Below are 23484 nucleotides of genomic sequence, written 5' to 3'. Positions count from 1 at the left end.
TCACCGTGCAGGTATTTGACATGACCAATATAGCCAAGTGTTAAAGATCATTCTAAGCAGTTCTGCACAATCCATATACTATCAATTAATATAATTGTACAATGGTGCTTGGTGGATGATATTTCCTATTAAAACTCATTGGACAACTGTTTGTATTAGACATTTTAAACCTACAAATGGTAGCCCTAGATATCGCACTACAGTATTAATTACAAGATGAACAATGTAAAATCAATACCACAACAGCAAAGGATGACGGCTTTTCAACAACCGACAAACACGCAGGTCTAACACCAGCCATCCCGAGAGAGGACGTCCCAAGCATGTACACCCCACAACTTTACATCACCTTTGCTACCTCACACGAGCACGCAACAGCATGAGGATGCCATACTCCCAAACCAACTCCATGCACTTTGAGGCTTTAACAACTCAACATTTAAAAAGTTGATTTAAAAAATCAAACACCTGAATTTTTCCCTAATTAAATTTACTAGGGAAATGCACACCAAGCCATGAAACTTACAATGAAGATGAACAAACTACACACAACTGTCACCAAACTTCCACATACCACCCCCCTCTCACTCCTGCCCTCCCTCCTTAGGTGCTCTGATTGGCTGAGCACCTGAGCCACCACCACTCATCTCTTGTTGTGAGAGCCTAAAGCATGTTTGGTTGCACTTTAAAAGTTCCCGAGTGTACTCGCCTAATTGTGAGTACCGCCTGCCCGGTTCACCATTTTGTTTTTCAATCTATCTCAATTTACCCCTTTACAGTCAAATATTATGCAAAATTCTGTTTAAGACTTGTCCCTTCTTAACTTAAATAACTGCTTTGGCCATCTGCAATCTTTCTAGGTGGGTAACAATGACTCTTGAGGCCAGAAAGGACTTATCAGACGGTGATCATAACAATACGGTACACACACAAAATCACAACCTGATATACACCAAGCAGAAAATCCACTGGAGCTGTGAGGCGACGTAAACCCTTGCCCAAGGCACTGGCAGCTGCATACTCTACCACAGTATATTACTGACTTTGTAAAAGTCTTACAACCGGATTTCCCCATAAATCACAGCAAGTTTTGAGGCCACTCCTTGAGTCAACGTCTTACGTAAGACCTACAAGCACTCGAGTGAAGGCTGAAGCAGTTCAACACCATACGCCCCAACTTCAAATACACAGTTGAGAGGCGGGACCAAAACGTGATTTTCTGTGTGTGCCTGAAGTTGGGGCATACGGTCTTGCTTCACCCTTCACTTTACCCTTCACTGGCGTACTTCAGGGGTTTTATTTAATACTTGGACTGGCTTCAGTAGGGCCTCCAGACTTTCTGTGGCTTCACAAGTGTCACGTGAATCCCCTGCATAGCAGTGGAACTGCCTTTTCCCTTCACCTTCAATGCCTCTGCACTGGAAGTATACATCTACACCAGCCCAGAAGAGTCATCAGTCCTGCCACCTCTCCATACCCCCCAGGGCCTGGCACGGCCTGGTACGACTCAGAGGCAAGCCGGGCGCCACTGCTAACTGGCAGTTTGTCCCCACAAACAAGCAGTTAGCCGCCTTCAACTGACAGTGGTACAGCTCAACACAAAGGCACCGCCAGCCACAACGAGCAGTTTGCTAGTTGACCAGATGTCCACCTCGTGTTGACACTGGATGAGTCATCACCGCCGGACTATATAAAGAGCGCTGCCTCCCTAGAGAGGCAATCTCTCCCTTAGTGCTCTAGGATCACCTTCGTGTCTCTAACCCGTCGTCCGCTTCCAGCCAACGTCGTGTGGCTGATGCCATGGTGGTATGGTAGCTGTCTTCAGAACACCAGTATATCTTCATACTTTTATTCATTGCTTATAGTTTATTTTTTGCATTTAAAGTCATACTAACTTGTTCACCTTTGCATTACATGATAGTCAACTATATTTCATGTGTTATTTTTGTTCATTACTATTTCAGTAAATTGTTTAATTATTTATTTGATAATTTTCATTTGTTTCCACCTGCAACTTACACACTGCAAGGCCAATAGCAGCATTTCTTTCATTTATGTGAGGGAGAGCCATACCATCTTGGTTCAGTATAGCTGTGATACCATAACCCGTCACACAAGATATCCAGTTGTAAGACTTTTACCATCAGTGGTGGTAGAGTATGCAACTGGCAATGCCTTTGTTACAGGTTCGCTTCATCTCACAGCCCCAGTGGATTTTCTCACACATTTGAATACATGAAACAACTTTATTTGATACATTCCAAACCAAAGTACTGTACAGTACAGTAATTATCAAACCATCAAATGTGTGGGATAATCATAGTGCGCTAAATATCACTAACGTCGCCAATACAAGAACAAAAACGCATACGGCGAACAATATCAAAGGTATTGAATTTACCAAGAATTTTATCGAGGGACAATTGACAGTGAGGGATGGTCGGGAAGCAAAACACGTAAGTCCTGGAAGTCAGGACATGTAGAGACAACGGTTTGGACAATAAGAAGCAGGGCAGCGCTCCATTAAGTGCCCGTGAGTTAAACGTGTATGACCAATATACAACCTCGCCAGAGCCGTTTCCCACCACCGGTTACGGTGGTAGGAGGAAGGCCACGGGAACACACTACTCTTAAGAGCACGCAGTTTGTTACCAGTAACAGAAGACCAACAACCCTGACAACGGGCAAGAATGGGGAAATGAATAACTGGGTAAAAGTCATAATAAGGAATACCTTTACGGGAGATGGGACAGGTGCGGATAGCTTCCTTAGCGGCAGTGTCCGCACGCTCATTTAAGAACACACCAATATGGGTGGGAATCAAGCGAAATTCCACTGTCTTAAATCTACTGGAGATAAGAAACAGCCAATGTTGAATTTCAACTACCAAAGGATGGACTGGATTAAAGGATTCTAGAGCCATGAGGGCACTGCAAGTGTCAACTACAAACACAGAGGAGGATTGACAGCGAGAAAAGAGTTGATGAAGAGCACAGAGAATAGCATAAAGTTCTGCCATGAAGATGCTAGTCTCCGGAGGCAGGAGACACAAAGGTGCAGTCAGGAAAAACATCAGAGTAGCCTACACTGTCTGCAGACTTAAGACCCATTGGTGAAGACGGAAATAGAGTGCAAGTGTGAAGAAAAGTGTTCCAGGAAAAGGTGATTTAGAACTGTAGGAGGGGTAAAAGTTTTAGTCATGTGGGTCAAGGCTTACAGAATTTAGGAACGGGGACCCCTCCATAGGGGCAAAGACGGAATGACACGAGGGGAAATATTGGTAACACAAACTGAAAGAGCATTTTGTAAGAGAGACAACCGTACAGAAAGAGATAGGTGGTGAAGGGGAACAGGAACCACAGGATGGGTAAAGGTCAAGGCATGACATAAGCAAGAGTGAGGGTGCTGTAAGAACTGTGCAAGGTGGAGAAGACAGTAGCGATCATGGCGATCCTGTAGAAACAGGACGCCAGTTTCAACATACAGGCTTAGGGTAGGTGTCGAAGGAAAGGTACCAGAGCTGAGCCGTAACCCAGTATGATGCAGTGTGTCCAGATGGTGAAGGGTAGAAGGAGAAGCAGACGAGTAAACAGGGCCATAATCGAGTTTAGACAGAATGAGAGAGGAATGTAAAGAGAGGAGCAGTGTCGATTAGCTCCCCAAGAAGTATGGGACATGACCTAAAGTTAGTTAAGGGCCTTAGAGCATTCAACTCGGACGTAAAAAATATGGGGCAACAAAGACAAACGAGTGTCAAAGATTAGCCCTAAAAGCTTTAGCAGATTCTTTGTACAAAAGGGGATGACCCCTGTTACCTAACAGTAAATAGGTATCTGGGAGTTAGCTGTTACAGGCTGCTTCCTAGGGGGGTGCGTGTGTGGGAGAAAAAAAAATTTAGTAGTTAACCACTGAACTGCTCTGTCTCCAAATAACACCCTGGTGCACAAGAAATAAATTCTTTCCAAAAAATTTTTTTCTCTTCTTATACTGTTAAAATGCAGAGTCTGATCACGGGGAAACTAAACAAAAAATATTGTATGTGACTTACTTTAGCTGCGATGGAGCTGGGAAGTTGAGCAAATTATGGGCGCTGAGCGTTGGAGCGATGGGGGTCTGTCGGCCCCGCCACCCCGTGCGACGGCAGTTGCTGCGAATAAAATGTTGCGCAATTATTTTGAAGTTTCTCATTCATTTCTTCCTTTTTTTTTGCTGTAATATTATTTAAAAGTGTGTAATTTGTGGAATTTATATAATTCAAAGTATAGAACATCGCTATGCTCAAAATTATGGGCCTCATATATGCGACATATTCTACAATCAAACAGTGTTTTTGCTGTTATTACACTATATACACACATTGTATATACCCATCTACGTATGTATTCACCATAACGATCCACTATGTTGGTATGGTGAGCCCAAAAAACATGAGTGAGCTGCCACACCCTGCCAGTCCTCCCTCCCTCCTCCAACACATTACTCGCCAACATTCCTCCTCCCAAAATACTGTTATTGTGTTTATTACACTATTTACACACGTTATGTATAAGTATGTACATGTTTTATTCATGTACATACGTACATACTTGCCATCTCCTCACCTCTCTCTCTTGCCTACTTAATGCTCTTGCTTCCCTCATCTCATCACAATCGACTTTATAATGGTCCAGGACGGATCGAAATGTCGTCGTCTATTCAATTTCCAGTGTGTGGTTTGGTCAACAATGAAATCTTCATGCAAGATCTTATAAAGAAAACCCCTAGAACGAGTTTTGCAGATACGAAAGAGTTTAAGGTGAGTAGGGGATGGTTTGAGAAATTTTGAAAAAAAGACGTGGTATTCATAGTGTTGTGAGGCATGGTGAGGGTGCCAGCTCAGACAAAGTAGGGGCTGAAAGATTTGTTCGTGATTTTAAAGATTTTGTAGATACTGTATTGATGGATATATTCCACAACAAGTGTTTAATTGTGAGGAGACATGGCTATTCTGGAAAAAATTGCCGAAGAGGACATACATTACCCAAGAGGAGACGTCACTGCCCGGACACAAGCTAACTTGGGCTAACTTGTGTCAGGATAGGCTAACTCTTGTGCTGTGTGGCGATTTGAAAATTAAACCCTTGCTCGTGTATCATTCCGAAAATCCAAGAGTTTTAAAAAATATATAACGTGCAGAAAAACTGTGATGTAGAGTGGTTTGCCCTGCCATCAAAAAATATCTACAAGAGAAAAGTTTGACACTAAAGGGCCTGCTTCTCGACAATGCTCCTGCTCATCCTCCAGACTTGGAGGATGCATTGTTGGGGCCACTTTTTTTTTTTTAGGGATATTCCTGCATGGGCCCTAAGTTTCTGGCTAATGAACCAATGACATGAAGGAGGCGTTTTCAACCTACCTTGTGTTAGGTGTGCAGGGGTCAATAGGCTGAACATAATGTCAGGAGCAAAGGGGGGCGTTTGCCTCTTCAAACACAATTGTGACCATCTTCATCTCTTCGAACTATCCTAAATGCTCTCTTCACCTGTCTGACCAAATTGGGTGTCCAGACCACCTTTGAATCTGAAATTGTAAAATTAATAGTGATTTCAGAATATTCAGTCCATTTATACTAACAAAATTATATACAGTATACTGTAATTTAAATTTTACAGAATGATAAAGGCAATTTAGTAACTTTGTTAAAATGCACATGGGGGAAATACATGAAAATAGGTTAATATGGTTTGTAAGGTTGATGGGAAATGTTTATTACTTTTATGATTTAAAAGATGTATAGCCCTAATACTCCATCCTGGGTGCATTCCACCAGGTAATGACCACAGCAAAAGTTTTCCACGAGGCTCTATTGTCACACAAACTTTTCACATTTTCAAACTTGATTCATCTTTTTCCCCCTCGTTCCAGGGGTTTTCTTTAAAAGGTCTTCATGCAAATGCCTTGGTTTCTCACAAATGATGGCCTCTGAAATGCTATCACCTGCTAACACTTTGTTGTGTATCCAAATTAATAAAAACTTTTCAACATCCTCAAGTGTTTGTGTTCTTTGTTTCGGGATTGTTGATATGCCTTTTGCCACTTTAACGCTCATAATGTCCTTTTTCTTAGCAAGTACAGTGCATATTGTTGACATAGATTTGTTGTACTGCCTAGCTAGTTCAACAACCTGTGCACCGTTTTGACGTTTATGAATGCTCTCTTGTTTTTCCTCTATGGTCATTCTCACATGTGTTTTCTTGGCTTGAACCTTACCACTGGCTTTCTTGGGACTCATGGCAAGATATATAATAACAAATTTTATGTTCAAATAGCCAAAAATCCCAAAACAAATGTAATGCTTTATAAAGAATTCAGGCGCGATAGTTACTAGGCAGGAGACACTGGTAAACTGAGGTGCGATCACCATGCGTCAGTAGTTAACAGATGTAATGCATTAGGCAGTGATGTGGTGGAGGCAGACTCCATACACAGGTTCAAATGTAGATATGATAGAGCCCAGTAGGCTCAGGAATCTGTACACCAGTTGATTGACAGTTAAGAGGCGGGACCAAAGAGCCAGAGCTCAACCCCCTACAAGCACAACTAGGCGAGTACACACATATTGGAACTGTTCATTTAATGTTTCATACTTTTTTTTTCATTCCCTCTGTATTTGTTCCCTATTTTCAATCTCTGGATTTAATCTTTTAAATGCAGCTTGCTCTTAATAAATTTATAAAAAAGGCCTGGTTCTGTTTTACAGTTAATATGTGTAGCAATAATACTTAAATATAGGTACATATTTTCCTTCCAAATAAATAGCATGTAGCTGTACTGCTTTAGTGATGTTTACCCTTGAATAAACCTTCTAGTTCCAATAAAGATAGAAATGCATAATCATTTATTTGCTAATTTCATCCCTTGTTCTACTAAAGAACTAACACCCAGGGAGCAGCATCATGTAGAACCTTATCACAAGAAGGCATTTTCAAGCATTAATAACTTGAGCACTTTAAACTTTGGCACAAAATTGTGCCACTTCTGTAGCCACAGTAATTAAAAGCATGCTTGTAATAACAAACACCAATGACAGGAATGGTTGAGCACTGTGACAGTAAGCACATCAGTGTGAAAAACGAGCAGCAAGAGCTACAAAAGTGCATGCAGAAAAGAACATGGAACAACTGGGAGTATAGTGTGTCATGACAACATTCTCCATACAGAATAAGAACAAATAGTGTACTGCACATAAATTTTAAACACTATTAAGAAAACTTACCAACATTGGCTCTCTTTTCACCATAAATCACTTTGCCATCAAATTCATCAACTGGAACTTTCATTTCTCGATCGACCTGCTGGATGGTCACTCCCAAGTGCTCTTCAATATCAGCTAGGTACTAGTGGTTCAGATAAGAAAAAGATTACTAGTGAAATAACAAGGGTGTCAGTCACAGCCTAACATTTAATTCACATTATAAACAAAATATTTTGAATGCACTTCAGTGTAAAATGTGATTCTCAATGTAGTGATGGACCGAGGCTCTTGAAAGGTAATATTATACTGGTATTTTTCCATTGTATACATCTGTCACTACCCTACTATACTCATATGAACAAACACTGCCTAATCTTGCCAATTTCTTCCAATCATTAATTCTTTATTCTGGCTTTTCTAAAGCAATAAATTACTTGTGTAGAGGAGGAAATGTATATGTTTATCTCTCAGAATGTTCGGTAATACGTTTATTGCTTGTGATGTGTGTATGTATGTATTAACACGATGTACTGAACGGGGTGAGAATAGCTTGAGCTACCTCATCCTTTTGTGTGTATTTTACCTCAATAAACTTATTTCAATTTCAAAGCAATAAATGGTTCCTAAATCTAAAATATGGCATTTTATTACCGACTCACACCTACAGTAATTTTGCGTCCTAGGCACATGTAATTAAATTTGTTTCAAAGGGTAAAGGGTGCCGTTTACACTGCAGAGAGAGAAGCCAAAGTTTATTCAGATAGCTTGAAGAATAAGATCAGTATGACACCCAGAAGCTACAGAATATCTGTAAGGAGTGATTTGAAATACAGTAAAGAGGCCTCTGAGATAATGTAATTGGCATTATTGGTGCTGCAGAAGTATGTAGATTGAAGAATTTGTGCCATGAAGAAGTTATTTACTGTTAATACATATTTTAGGAATAGGGGGACACATACACTGGGAGTTAAAGTGAGGAAAAAAGAAGAAAAAAAAGAAGAGATTCAAAATAGGAGGAAAAAACACATTCAAATTACAAAAGCTGTTAATCACCTGGTGCACTTGCATCACTAAGGGGAAACGCCAGAGACATACAAGTACTTTACTTCCTAATCAGAATTTATCACTTTTAGGCTCTAATATTTTTTTAATACTGTATCAGTTTTAGACTAGAGCCTTTCAAATCTTTAAGTAGGCAATGATGTTCTATATATATCAAATGTTTAAGATAAATACGACAAAAAAAAATCTCTTGAGGACTAACCTGTGGTTCGTTGTACCAAACGCAACAACCACCTTCCGTTGTCAACCGCGTGTTAAAACAGTTACGCCCACGAGTTGAACACCACTCTCCATGGTACCACACCTGAAACAAGAGAAGAATATACAAAATTGATACTCTATTATTAAATTTATCCCTTGGCCTTTAATACTGAACCTCGTGAAAGACTTATCAGGAATGTCAAGGAACGTGTTATTTCAAGGATGTTCTTCCGAAGTCTGATTAGGGAATGGTTATAAGACAACAGGATCACAAAGAACATTGTGTGAGGAGCATGTTCTGCAATTTCCAATTTCAATTTCAGATTCACTTATAAATACATGCATGACAAATATTAAAGAACTTGTTCACGACCTTCGGGAGACCAAATTGAATTATGCAGTAGCATTGAGATCATCTTGAAAAGTACAGCAATTAACTGGAAAAAATGTAAAGACATGCAGCTAAATGGCTTCCAGAACTGAGAACCAAGAACTACTAGGAGAGGCTACCAATTAATTGGCTACTGGGGTTCAAGGTTCCCCGTGGCTCGGTCCCCAACCAGGCCTCCTGGTTGCTGGACTGGTCAACCAGTCCGTGTCCCAGCTGTTGGATACGGCTGCTCGCAGCCTGACATACGAATCAAAGCCTGGTTGATCAGGGATCCTTTGGGGGTGTTTATCTAGTTCTTTCTTGAACACTGCGAGGGGTAGGCCCATTAAACCCCTTATGTGTAGTGGAAGAGTGTTGAACAGTCTCGGGCCTCTGATGTTGATAGAGTTCTCTCTCAGAATACTTATTGCACATCTGCTTTTCAATGGGGGTATTCTGCACATCCAGCCATGCCTTCTGGTCTCGTGTGATATTTCTGTGTGCAGATCTGGAATCAGCTCTAATATTTTCCATGTATAAATTAGTATGTATCTTTTCCGCCTGTGCCCTAGAGAATACAGATTTAGGCATTTTTAGTCAGTCTCTGTAATTTAGATGGTTTATCGAGAGAATTCTGGCAGTGAAGGATCTCTGCATGCTCTCCAGGTCAGCAATTTTCCAGCTTTAAATGGGGCTGTTATTGTGCAACAGTATTCCACTCTAGAAAGTACTACCACCTAGAAAAGTATCATCATTGGTACAGCATCTCTTGTTTGAAAGGTTCTGTCATTTTTCTTGCAATTGTGACTGCTACTTTATTGTGTTCTTTATAAGTAAGATCTTCTGACATGATTACTCCCCAATTCTTTATATTCCTTTTATGTTCTATGGTATGATTTGACTGCATTTTGTACATGGTTTCCGTTTTGATATTTTTTATTTTCCATAGCGAAAAAGTTGGAACTTATCTTCATTAAATACCATATTTTCTGTGGCCCATTGATTTACATCAGGGTATAGGTTAAATATACCAAAGCTAGAAGACAGAAAAGAGGTGATATGGTCACTACCTACAAAATTGTAACAGGAATCAATAAAATTGACAGAGGAATTCTTGAAACCTGCCATACAACTTCAAGAACACGAGCTCACAGACTTAAGCTAAGAAAACAAAGGTGATGGAAAAAATATTAGAAGTTCTCTTTTGCAAACTGTGGTAGAGGGTTGGAACATGTTAGGTGGTGGTGGATGCCAAAACCATCAGTAGTTTCAGAGCTTCAAAGTACTAGGATGACTGGACACCATGAGCATAGCTCTCATCCTGCAATTAAACTTAGGTCATTTCTAGACTGACACTATTGTAAGGAGACTTCAGATTTTCCTGTTCCTTTCATACAACTGTCACATATGAAGGAGTTTTTTGGAGTGTGCACATAAGAGAGTATCCAATGGAAAAGTATTCAATGTTGCAAAAAGCTGCAACATACCATAAATTACATTATCATTCTTTCCTCTTTAAATATTAACCAAGCTACAACAAAAGTCTACATGTGAGACTTTACACAGGTTACTTAGGTTTAAGGAATTCATCTTTACAATAGTGAAAATAAGGACAGCAAAAGCCAATGTAAAATAATGTCAAGTCAGGGGCTATTACCAGTTAATAAAGAATGCAAATATTGGTTTAAAACTCTAACCTTCTCTGGCACAGCAGCAACAAGGGAGATAGCTAGACCCATTCTCTCTGCTCTACCCACACGCCCAATACGATGAACATAGTTGCTCTTCTCATCTGGCAGTGTCACATTGACTATTAATGGCAGTCCTCCAACATCTGCAGCAAACATTTGGATGTTTTAACAATATCCTCATATCCTCAGGCATCTTTTAAAATATAGAGAATTTCCCCAAGAGAAAACCAATGCATGCAACGAAAAGAACTTACCAATTCCTCGAGCAGCTACATCAGTGCATATAAGGAACTTCACTCCACCATCCTTAAATTTTTGGAGATTCGCTTTGCGTTCATTAGGCTTGCGGTCACCATGGAGACACACACACGAATATGGATTGCCTCTGTTACTGGCCCCTCCTCCTGTTAAAAGTTTTGGGGCAGTCAGGGTTTAGTTTAGCACAATGATAAAGGATGACAAATGTTCCTATAAATCAACTACAGTATTTTAATTAAATGAAGCACTAATCTCATACCACTCTATGGGCTCCATAGGCTCAATTTTAATTATACTATATTTCATGAGACTATGTATTATGAGGAATATTTAACCTCACTAATCAACCAAGGTCATTTCATCAGCAGTATACATCAACAAGGACCAATTTTATGTATAGCCTAAGATTTTAAACTCCAGCAGGTAGAGGGGCTTCCTCACACCACAAGTAACCAGATGCCATCTTGGGGAAAAATCATGGGCACTCCTGGCTGTGAGGAGCTCAGTAGTGAAAGAGACCATGAATGGTGCATACAGTGGTAGTTCACAACACCACCATGAAGCTTGTGCCTACAGCATCACTTAATAACATCGAAATAACTTAATTTAACAATGATCGTGTTATATAGATGATCCTGACAGTGTTAAAGACTTTGTACAAGGTTCAGATATCAGTGAATCCAATGCTGGCTATGACATTTACAGTAAGAGACACAGCCACAGGTTAGTGCACCTATGCATCAGTAATGGGACCTCATGCTCCTTTAGAAAAAGAACATGTGAAAAATTATTCATATTCAGGATTTATTGACCAGGTTTCTCATAAGAGCACTGTTTTGGCTAGTGCTGTAGTGCATCAGGTGGCACTTTGCTTCGTCATGTGCCTGCAGCAAATGAGCATGTGGGACTATGCTGTGGTTGTATCTACATTAAAAGAATATCATCCACTGGAACTGCTTAGTGGTTCATAATATTGCATTAAAATGTAGGTATACACACATAATGGGTATATACATTGTAATAACTGTACAAATAATACATATTAGTGTTCAAAGAATATAATAGTGTGCATATTAGTAACAAATACATGTGTATTTGTATTTATTATACATGGGTATGTGCAAGATACCCATGTATCTTGCCTTACGGCTACCGTGTGTTGGTTCCCAGGATTAAAGTCCTTGCGGGCTTGGTCTACGAACAGGACTCTTGGTTGGTGGTCTGATCAACCAGACTGTTAGATGCAGCTGCTTGCAGCCTGACATACAAATCACAACCTGGTTGATTAGGTATCCTTTGGAAGTGTTTATCATTATGACCTGTTATGGTGTTCTTTTGAATACCACAAGAGGTCATAATGTGTTACCATTCTTGATAAATATGGAATTCCAGAAATCATGGCCTGGCACAGAGTGCACCAACTGTCTATGGCTACTTCAAAGTCCAGAGGTTAATTTCACTCATGTCATTGATGTCATCTGTGAAAGTTCCATCTCTCTTGCACAGGGGTCCCAATACTAGATGTACAATAGTACATTCTGCGTACATTCATTCTGAGCAATAATTCAGTAGTAGTTTGCAGTATATAAATAATAAAATAATACTAACAGCCCAATGCATCATTGCCCTTGAAAAACTATGGTAAAAGCATTCAAAATATGAATAAAATGTATTATGTTCAATGCGTGCTGTTACAACTTCATGTAAAATATGCAGGGCTAAGCTGAATTTGGATCACTGGTTACTAGATTACCACGCCCGGAAAGGGAGCCGATCGGCCGAGCGGACAGCACGCTGGACTTGTGATCCCGTGGTCCCGGGTTCAATCCCGGGCGCCGGCGAGAAACAATGGGCAGTGTTTCTTTCACCCTATGCCCCTGTTACCTAGCAGTAAAATAGGTACCTGGGTGTTAGTCAGCTATCACGGGCTGCTTCCTGGGGGTGGAGGCCTGGTCGAGGACCGGGCCGCGTGGACACTAAAAAGCCCCGAAATCATCTCTAAGATAACCTACCAGAACTGATTAGTGGATCATATTAGTGTATGTAGATATACTGTACATAGAATGTGTATGCAATGCGATAATAGCAAAAACCAGCACATTTTATTGTTCATAGAATATAATACTGTGTGTGTATATTAGTGATACAAATGTGTATTTATACTCTGCATGTTTTATTATAGAAATTTCTTAAGTTAAACACTGTTGCATAATATAGCTGCAAAATACCAGTGAATAAAATCAGTAACACTAAAATAATGTAAATGTATTTTTGGCAACTCATGTCACCCAGGGAACCTTTATGCCTGGTAATCTCATCCACCAATGTTTCCAAATTGTGCCCGAGATATTTCTTCTTTCGACCACAGCCAAAGTAAACTAAATGTTAATTATTATTTTTCAGTGATTATTTTAACATTAAAGAACTTTTTTTTTCACACCATGGAGTTGTTACTAGTATAAGTAACAGGCACACAGTGTAGGGGTTTAATCTATTTAAAGATTTACAAATTCAAGACACCTACCAATTTGATTAGAATAGCACTCTAAATTGTCACAATCCAACTTAGTGCGGCAGAATATTAGTGCTTGATCCATTTTGTGTGTGTCAATAGCCTTAATGCAGTACTCTCCATTCAGCAGCTTCACCGCCTCACTTAATGTCTCTGAAAGGAGAAAAAACAAAACAGCAATGAATGTAAAAAAATGCCTCTTTCCGGTAGATGTCCAGTGGCCCTCCTGAAGCTATCTCACCGAAATTGCTCCGTGCAAGTGGATCACACCAGTCACGGAATTTGTTTGGACATGATTCGATATTCAATAATGCTATACAGTATTCATAATCCTATATATTCATGATCATAATGTTAAATTCAAGCTATTATTAACTACTGGAAAATATTATCAAGTATTGCATTATTGGGAGAGTGAGTACTACATAATACTGTAATCTCAATGCTAGAAGGGTATGAGATTAGCGCTGCAATTGAGTGGTGGACCGGAGCACTAAAGTAGCAATCACCAATAGAACAACAGCAACAGAACTGAGTAGGGAAGTTAGTTGAAGGCAGGGGCCAGGCCAACTGGTCGTGCCGATCGGTACTAATGCTTAAGTACAAGCCAGCTTAAGTGAACCTCAAAAAATATTCATAGCTCATAATGTGAAGCAGCATATTACAAACCATTAAAATTGGCAAAATGGTATCTAAATACATATCTGAACAAGCTAAAGAAAAATTCTGGAAACCAAACTGAAAAGCATAACAAATTAAAACATTAGAAGCACTTACACTTACAGTACTTTAAAAAACTAAGACACATTCTCAAATATTTACTGTAAAGCTTAGCCTTGCACTTTTATTTGCTTACCAGGTGTATTGTTCTCAGGTCGTACGCCATCCTTAACATGCACGCCATCAGTCTGCAGATGGCGACGAAGATTGCTCCAGCTACTATCCGTTCTGGGATCAATGGTTACAACAACGTGGTGGACAGTCTCGGGCACAGCATCTTCCCCTTTAAGATCTACCCAGGTCGGGAAGTGCATCAAACGTTCCTATGTAAAGTTTTTCTATAGTAAAATTCACTGGTCGGAGCAAAATTATTTTAAGGTATTGAAATATCTGTACTCTATTTGGAATTCAGAGGCTCTAATAACAAGAAAATATTCTTGGTAAAATTATTATTTTTTTCTTCTTTTTACAAATTTTTTGTACATCTCTTATTTATAGACACTAAATTAAAAACCAAAATTAAAAAAATATTATACGATAAAAGTTTTGGCTTCAACATGTACACCCTTATTTAACAGACTAGTAGCTACCAATTCTTTCAAATAATCTGCTATAAGAACTGACATAACAATGATTAGCAATACAGTACATTATATTCATACTGTACCATTTACAGACAATTCTATTTTATCAGTTAATAATAACATTTAAATACAAAATATAGCAAGTACTGTACTTCTGTTCATTTTTTAAGTAATCTGCTTTAAATACATTTTCCATCTCCTTAATACAATCAAGCAGAATTTCAACATTTTTCTACATATTTCTGGAATAAATAATTTAAATTGACTTAAATAGTGCATTGCAAGTGCATCGTTAGGTGCAATGCACTTGCACCATCCACAAACAGGATTCTTAAGTTCAGTGTCTAATATCAGACAAGCTTGCTCCACTACCACTATGTTCCACTTTCACGAGGTTGGAAGGCATCAACACCAAGAAAACATGGAGGCGTATATGAAGAGATAAAACTTGTTACACATATTACACAATAAATTAACCATACTTTTCACAAAACACAATCACAGAACATGAATGACCACACACACCAGTAAATCAATAGCAGCAATGATCCACAGTAGTGCTTAAGTAGGTATACAGAGCTCCTTGTGAGATGCCAATTACTGCAGAAAAACAACAACACAAACTTCCTCTTCACAGGAAGATGATGGGATGATATGCAACCCGTCCTCTTAAAAATAACGTCACTTTTCGCTCGTATACGCACTATGGCCAAAAGTGGACGTAATTTGAAATGAAATTAACTCACAAAAGTGACGTACTGTCCTGTTTTCTGTTTGAGTCGTCAGGCTTACTCGGTAAGGTTAGAAGAGGAGACTTTCAATTAACGTTTTTCATAACGTTTTGAAACTTTATGAGAATTTCCTGCCCACCTAACCTACCAGAGGACCCTTAACTTACTGTTGTTGAAAAAAAAAAAAGAAATCCCAAATTTTCATTTTTTTTTTTTAATTTTCATATAACTGTACGTCCACTTTCGGCCATATGGGCAAACGGCCAAAAGCGACATTTTTAAGAGGACAGGTTGTGAAATGAGGGAAGAGAGGGAAGGAAGTAGCTGCACTGATGCCTTAAAGTCCTCAAGTGAAATCTGCATGGAAAATTGGTAATGATGCTGCTCCTCTGTGAAAGGTTCTCAAAATTAAGTTTCTATAGCTCTTAATGACAGCTTTAAAGCAGGTGGATGAAATGTAACATGCCAGAGTTTTGTCATCATCATCCTAAAGGCTCACCATAGCCCGTGCTGCTTGGGACTTTTTGTTCCAAGTAGTGAATCTTGAACATCAACATCATCATCCATACTTGGGTGAAACATATGGAGTTGTAGCAGTGTGCGAGGGCTGAGATATTGTGCAGCTGAAAGCTTTACTGTGGATAGTAGAAGACTTGAAAATGAGTAAACTGAAGCAAACTGTAGTAGAAAGGATGACGAGTGTGTGATGTAGGAAGTACAGTACTAGAATCTGTCGTTTAAATATTTGATGCGTGTAATTGGAAAAAAGTTTCATGCAAATAAGATTGAGCAAAGACAGAACTGAGGGAAGGAAATTGACTGGTGGAATGTAAACCGTGCCTATAGTAAAAGCAACATACTAAATATTGTACTATATTTACTATGATATTATCTTTTCTTCTATTTCTTTCAGGTATCACATTTTCAGCAGCCTTCCAACATGAATAGTAAAGCTTTAAACTACTGAATCTCTCACCTTCACCACTTCTGCAATTACATTCATAAAGTCTGATACACAAATTCCTAACATGCACTTATGATTCAATCTACAGTATTTCCACATTGAAAAAGAGAGCATTAAGTAACTTTGAAGTACTGTATTAAAGACACAATGTCATATTATATATATAAAATATGTATACCTAACCATTAATAAAATGTCACCCTTGTACAAAATATTCTTTATGGAAACTAATTGATACATTAGACAACATTCTTTCCACTCCATATATGCTTGGAACACACTAGTCATGCTATTCACTTTGTTAATTTTCACTTGATTATTATATAGTATACCATAATCTAAGAAAATTCATAATCCTTAGTCTTAAGACATTGCACCATTGAGAAGGCACAATTTTCCTTAGCAAACAAGTGTTACCAAATAAGGGTTCAGAAACTTACTGCCATGCGCTTCACTTCAAAGGAATGTAGGGTGGCAGAACAGACCACCATCTGGAGTCTCTTGCCTTCAGATGTGATTTTGGGTATGGAGTTGTAGATGTTATTGATGAGACACTCATGCCCCTGCAATACCAGTACACTTGTATACAAGATAAAGTAATTACATGAAACAAAATATGGCAAGAAATTTAATGCAATAAATGAAAGTCAACAAAATACAGTAATGCATCAAGTTACCTTATAAATAAATCAGCTGTATATTTAAAGTCATTTAAAAAATATGACCAACCTTTCCAGGATGAAATCTATAAAAGTTGCCCAACTCTCAAGTGCCCATTTACTGATAGCCAAAGACGCACATTAAGGAAATGTGTAAATGTTCCACGAGTAGTTGACTTAATACAAGAAATCGGGTAGTCAAGAGTTCTTTGTTTTTTTTCTAATTCATAAGGCAAGCTGATGATACAGTACTTGAATTTATATCAGGTATTCCTACATATTTACTACCAAAATATAAAAAGTACTTTTCCTTGGATAAAATCAAACTTACCTGTTTAAGAAGTCCATCAGCCTCATCCAACACAAAGAATTTGCAAGACTGGAGAGAGAGTTGTCCTGTATTAATAAGATCTTCCAAGCGTCCTGGAGTACCGCAAACAATATCCACACCTGCATTGAGTGCTGCTATTTGCTCCTTCACGGGTATACCACCAACAACAAGAAGGTCACGAACCACTGGATTATCTAGATGCCACTGGATTATCTATGGCATTACGAAACATTTGAACCTGTTTTAGGGTCTGTTCTGCGAGTTCTCTTGAAGGCTGTTAAATGATAAAAACTTTTGTTTGCATTAAAAAAAAATGGTCTGCTTTTGGAACTTGCCACTTCTATCTAAACTGTTTAACAATTCACATAGCACAACATACTACTTTTAGTTTGAATCTTCATATTGTATGTATCCAGGATTTAATGAACAGGTTAGTTTAAAAGCAACAGTGATGTAAAAATGAATCTGTACCAAACTGTATAGGTTATATTGTTAGACATCCATCCAGCAATCAATATAAACCAGATACTGGACAAGTAAATACAGACCAGTCACGTGTTACCATTCTTACCTCAATAATGACAGCGTGTGGAGCATTGTTCTGAAGCTTTTGTGGCTTGTTTCCACCTCCCTTCACACCTGAGCTCACAGTACAGTCCTTGCTGGCCTGAGACACTGCTACGTATCCCACTTTAGGTGGGTGCTTGAACTCTGTTGCACCAAAATTGAAAGACATCTCTGCATTCTGGAAATCACATAAATTGCTATCATCTGTAACTTTCAAATATCATTAAATTCACTGAAGTTATTCTTGCACTTTATTGAAATTAGAGAGATTTGAGTAAAGAACCAACAGTTAAAAACTGATAGAAAATTCAATAAGAAATTTACTTATTTGTATTAATTTTCTTAATGACCTAGATCATAAATATGATCCAAATTTTGGAGGTGTCACTGTATATATACATGACCACTATACACTTTTGAAATACACCAAGTCCAAATACTGTGACAAATGCATAACAAACCAACAAAAAGAAAAAACTGGGCAAATTTCAGTCTGCCTTAGACCATATCTATAATTAATTAATATCATCATCCAATTATCCACCACTGCTTAAAATACACAACTAACATGAATAATGCATGTACTATACTACCAACCTTCAAAACTACAGCTGGATGGAAGACAGCATTCTTGAATTCACTTCGTAAGGTGAAAGCTTTACCTAAATCAGTGCCATTTTTGCTGTAATGCATCTCCATGGCATCCAGGTTGAGATAGCAACCAATGACATCCCTGAGGCCAAAAGATTCACCATAATCGTCAAACTGCTTGCAATTAGACTTTTTTCCAGTGCCTCCAAATCCAAATCCCGATTTACATGTTCCAAGATCTAATGCTGCCTGAAAATATAAGTTGTTTTGGTTGTGAATATAAAAAATATTATTGCATAAAGGCAATTGATAAAATATAACATCTCCCAATGCAGGTGAAAATACAGTACAAACTACAGCAAGCCTTTGCTTCTTGAAGTTTTGAAAGCATTAAATTCGCCTAACATGAGGTAGGTACTTTATTACAAATACGCAAGTAATGGTTTACTCAGCACAAATTAACATTTTAATTTGTTTTACCAACTTTCTGCATTAAATTCTTGTATAATTATCTTTTCCAAATGGACTTCATGCCTGTTCCTTCCACCCTCCCTTCAAAAAAATAAAAATAAAATATTTACTCACTTTCATTACCATTTTGGAAACAATGGCTGTTTCCAGGATGGAGGTGTCAAACAGTTGGGTTTAACTTTACCAGTGTTCTCTTTGGCGTGTAACCATGTTTAATAAATGATATTCAATAGACCAAAATCAAGTCATTTTCCAACCCGTTCTCGCACTTCCTTAAGTCAATATTGACTTATTAAATACGTGCATATGTGACATACTAATTTATTGTGAATATTTTAGTTTACCTTGAAAAGCTTCATAGAAAACACCAACCTTACCTAACCTTCTTAGTATGTTAAGATAAGCATCTTATTGCTTCGTAATTACAAGTCATTTTCTGATATGCAGAGTGCAGCTGCATTTCCCTCAACTATGCCTCGATTCGTCTGACTTCATCAAATATTTGTACATCATCATCAATGGATGTGCTAGTCGATGCATTCAAATATGGTGCCAACTTTCCTGGCAGTTGTGTTGATTTCAAGGATTGAATTTGTTGGTTAATATGGAGAGTTTGGGGCAAATGCTGCCTGGAAGTTTTGTATGGAGAGGCTTGCAGCTATTATAACAGTTTACAATCTTAAACTTGTTTTCATGAAATTTGCTTATGTAAAGCAAGGGCTTACTGTATTATTATTGTTATTATTATTATTACATGAAGATGAAAATACACATGAAAAAATGCAATCTCTAGAACAAAAGGAGTTGTATATAAGTAAATAAGATTGATTATGATATGACTACTTGTGAAAACTTCACTACAAAATCATGCCTACCATAGTACCAGTTCTGAAGCAATTCTATGAATACCATTTTGAAAGATTAATGCAGAAAACTGGCCCTTAGGTTATGTTTTTGGGAAAATATGCACAAGATTTGATCCAAGAAGTCGCTAGAGAACTACACTGCCCCATTTAAATTTAAACTCTTTACACCAAAGTAACTTGTGTAATATCAAGTTGATAGGTAATGGCATTAATAAGATGTTCAGCCCATTCACCTGTTTTAATAGTACTTATAGGAAGGATGAGGATGATTATACATGTACATATGGGCCAATAGGCTTTCTGCAGTTACCTTCATTCTTATATACCGATGTACAACACAATTAGAAAGTAGAAATTGATATATTTTCTATTTTCTAATAGTATTTATGATAAATACTATTGAATTTTCACAAACCGAACACCATTTTCTACTTGTGCTGCAAAGACAAACTATCCTAACCTAACCTTCCTAGGACAAATCTGCTATTCAAGGCATAATATAGTATACAGTATATGCTCGCTATACTAGGCCTAGGAATATTTAAGTTTGTTTTTTAGCTAAATTTTTTATCTATAAAGTGAATAGTACAAAGTTCTACTATCTAATTGCTTATTATGTCAATGCCTTACAGCAAAAATTTGTACTATGGTACACAGTCATAAAAACTACTATCTAAACAGGATGGGTTGGATATGGAACAGAAACCATTTAAAAATATATAATATAATCCAGTAAAAGTCATAACTAGGTATTCACACTGGGAATACAGTATAGTACAGTATTACCATTTCTACTGAACTATAAAATGTTCAGCAGCAGCTAAAAGAAATTGGAGGAACAAAGGTGCCAGCAATACTGCCTACCTGAGGAGTTGCCCACCCGACACGACACAACCCTTCATCCCTGAGGTCTCACCCCTCACTGTAACTCTACTCCCTGTTGCTTAGGTACTCCGTTATACACTGGAGCACCCTACCAATTACTCTTGCCTGTTTCTCCAGCTTATGTATCAGCCTTTTATGGGATACTGTGTCAAAGGCTTTCCGACAGTCCAAGAAAATGCGGCCCGCCCATCCTTCTCTTTCTTGCTTAATCTTTGTCACCATATCATAGAATTCTATTAAGCATGTAAGGCAAGATTTACCCTCCCTGAACCCATGTTGATGGGTTGTCACCAAGTCCCTTCCCTCCAGATGTGTTACTATGTTTTTTCTTACGATCTTCTCCATCACCTTGCATGGTATACAAGTTAAGGACACTGGCCTGTAGTTCAGTGCTTCTTGTCTGTCACCCTTTTTGTATATTGGGACTAGATTAGCCGTCTTCTATATTTCTGGTATGTCTCCCGTCTCCAGTGACCTACTATACACTTTGGAAAGTGGCAAGCAAAGTGCTTCTGCACACTTTCAATACCCATGGTGAGATTCCGTCCGGGCCAACAGTCTTTCTCACGTCCAGACCTAACAGATACCTCTTGACCTCATCTCTTGAAATTTCGAACCCTTCCAAGGCCGTCTGGTTTACTGCCACCTCTCTACTGCCATCCAGAAGATGTGTCCTACAGGAAGGTAAGGTCTCCATGCCGGGGTACCGGTGTCTTGTACACTTTATAACAACGTGGTATAGTCTCCGCGGCGTAGTGGTAAAACACTCGCCCCGCACTTCCCGAGCGATTTGGCCTGGGTTCGTATCCTAGCCGGAGAGGATTGATTGGATACCAGTCCTTAACAGTATGCCTCTGTTCACCCAGCAATGAATGGTTGTTAAACAAATTTGGCGGGTCGTATTCCGAGGAAAAAATTAGGATTAATGACCGGCCCGAAACGCTATGCGTACTAGTAGCTATAGGTATTGTATGTACTATCTCTATCTTTAAATCCATTATTATGTATGTAACTCAATGGATGTACCTTTTACCTAAATAAAGAATCTGAATCTGAATCTAAGTATCGCATAAATACAAAAAAATATAAACAGGGGGGTTCTGCGCCGCTGGCCCTCACGGGATTGGGGGTGCTCCGACGGAACCCCCAAAGTGATAAGCCAAGAATACTAAGAATTGGAATTACCATAAATTCAATCATGCAACTTTCAATTAGAGATCTCTCTTCATTGTATTTGATCATTATAACGGCTATCCATTAATTTTATTCTGTATATTAATTTATGGTTATTCACTAATCATTATTAGTCACCATAATTAATTCCACTTTAATCATTTATTTATTTGTTATAATGAGCTATTATGCTTCTTCATTTAAGGATTATCAATTATTTAATCATTAATGATGACTATTATTATTAATTAATTATTTGTATTTAAATAATTAATTATTAATATTATTATAAAATAAAATAAGTCCCCCACTGTGCCCACGGGATGGGTATGGGGTGCATAATAAAGAAAGAAATTGAATCTGTGAGCGTTTTCTTCCAACCGCAGAAAAACATTTATTTTCCCGTAAGTCAGTGGTTCGTTTGACTAGTCCAAAGGCTTGGTTGGCTTAGGAATAATCCAGCTAGAAAAAAATCATCAGAAGAATTGGCGGGGAGGGGGGGGGGAGCGCTGATAAGCTGATGATATACCTGTATTTAAAGGGCTTTTGCAAGAATGTAAAACCATCACTCTAATGTAATTTTACCAACCCATTGTAACTTCTTGTAAATAAAATAATATTATTATTTTTATTATACTCATCTATCTCATCATACTCTATCTCATCTATACTCTATCTCATCTCATCTAACTCATACTATAGGTACTCATCCATGCTTACCAGTATCATAAGAAAAGCAAAACTTTCGTATTATGAGACTAGATTCAAAGAAGCAAAAGGCAACATGAAAAGCACATGGAATACCATCTCTAACATCCTGGGAACTAAACAACACTCCCACAACCAGATAACACTCTCTAAGGATGGCCTTACACTGTCATCTGACTTAGAAATGGCGAATGAATTTAATAGCTTCTTTTCATCGATTGGTGCTAACCTTGCAAGTAAAATCCCACAGACTCAGACACATATCAACACATATCTCTCAGGCAGCTATCCAAACTCTCTTCTCCTCTCACCAGTCAGCCCGTCAGATGTTGTGTCCATCATACACTCACTAAAAACCAAAGCTGGGAACATCAGTGAAATCCCATCCATTGTATACAAGAGCGCCTCCCATGCCCTTGCACCACCTATAGCTCTGCTGTTCAACAAATCCCTTGAGTGTCATACCTTCCCTGATATCCTTAAAAACGCAAGAGTAACGCCAGTTCATAAAGGAGGTAATCCGTCAGACATAAACAACTACAGACCAATATCGAACCTACCCATACTATCAAAAATATTTGAAAAAATTATCCACAAACAGCTCTACTCCTATCTCGTAAAATACGACATTCTTAGCCCCTGTCAGTTTGGCTTCCGCTCTCAAAAGAGTACCAACGATGCAATTATTAGCCTCCTTGATGGAATTTACTCAGCCCTTGACAAAAATGAGTTTCCAATTGGACTCTTCATTGGCCTGAGAAAGGCCTTTGATACGGTTAATTACGATTACCTCTTATGTAAACTCCATCATTATGGAATCCGAGGCCATGCACTGGACTATATCCAATCCTATCTTAGTGATAGACACCAATATGTAGCCATCATTAATATTATCTCTTCCATTCT

General features: G+C 38.4%; 1 protein-coding gene across 1 annotated transcript in view; it reads right to left on the bottom strand.

Moving 5' to 3' along the window:
• The window catches only part of LOC123763463 (ATP-dependent RNA helicase Ddx1-like), a 28428-nt gene that overhangs the window by 3681 nt on the left and 1263 nt on the right, over positions 1-23484 (bottom strand). The window contains exons 2-13 of the mRNA XM_069315406.1: positions 18482-18724; positions 17889-18062; positions 17318-17530; positions 16768-16890; positions 14185-14371; positions 13341-13481; positions 10813-10962; positions 10565-10701; positions 8499-8600; positions 7256-7376; positions 5396-5559; positions 4049-4147 (exon numbers count right to left, since the gene is read on the bottom strand). Coding sequence (XP_069171507.1) covers positions 5465-5559; positions 7256-7376; positions 8499-8600; positions 10565-10701; positions 10813-10962; positions 13341-13481; positions 14185-14371; positions 16768-16890; positions 17318-17530; positions 17889-18062; positions 18482-18583 — 1545 coding nt within the window. The 5' untranslated portion in view covers positions 18584-18724 and the 3' untranslated portion in view covers positions 4049-4147; positions 5396-5464. The remainder of the gene's footprint in view (positions 1-4048; positions 4148-5395; positions 5560-7255; positions 7377-8498; positions 8601-10564; positions 10702-10812; positions 10963-13340; positions 13482-14184; positions 14372-16767; positions 16891-17317; positions 17531-17888; positions 18063-18481; positions 18725-23484) is intronic.

This window comes from Procambarus clarkii, chromosome 81, assembly GCF_040958095.1.
Source record: "Procambarus clarkii isolate CNS0578487 chromosome 81, FALCON_Pclarkii_2.0, whole genome shotgun sequence".
Classification (NCBI taxonomy): Eukaryota; Metazoa; Arthropoda; class Malacostraca; order Decapoda; family Cambaridae; genus Procambarus; species Procambarus clarkii.
Note: the sequence above shows the minus strand (reverse complement) of the source record. Positions and strands in the feature narration are given on the sequence as shown.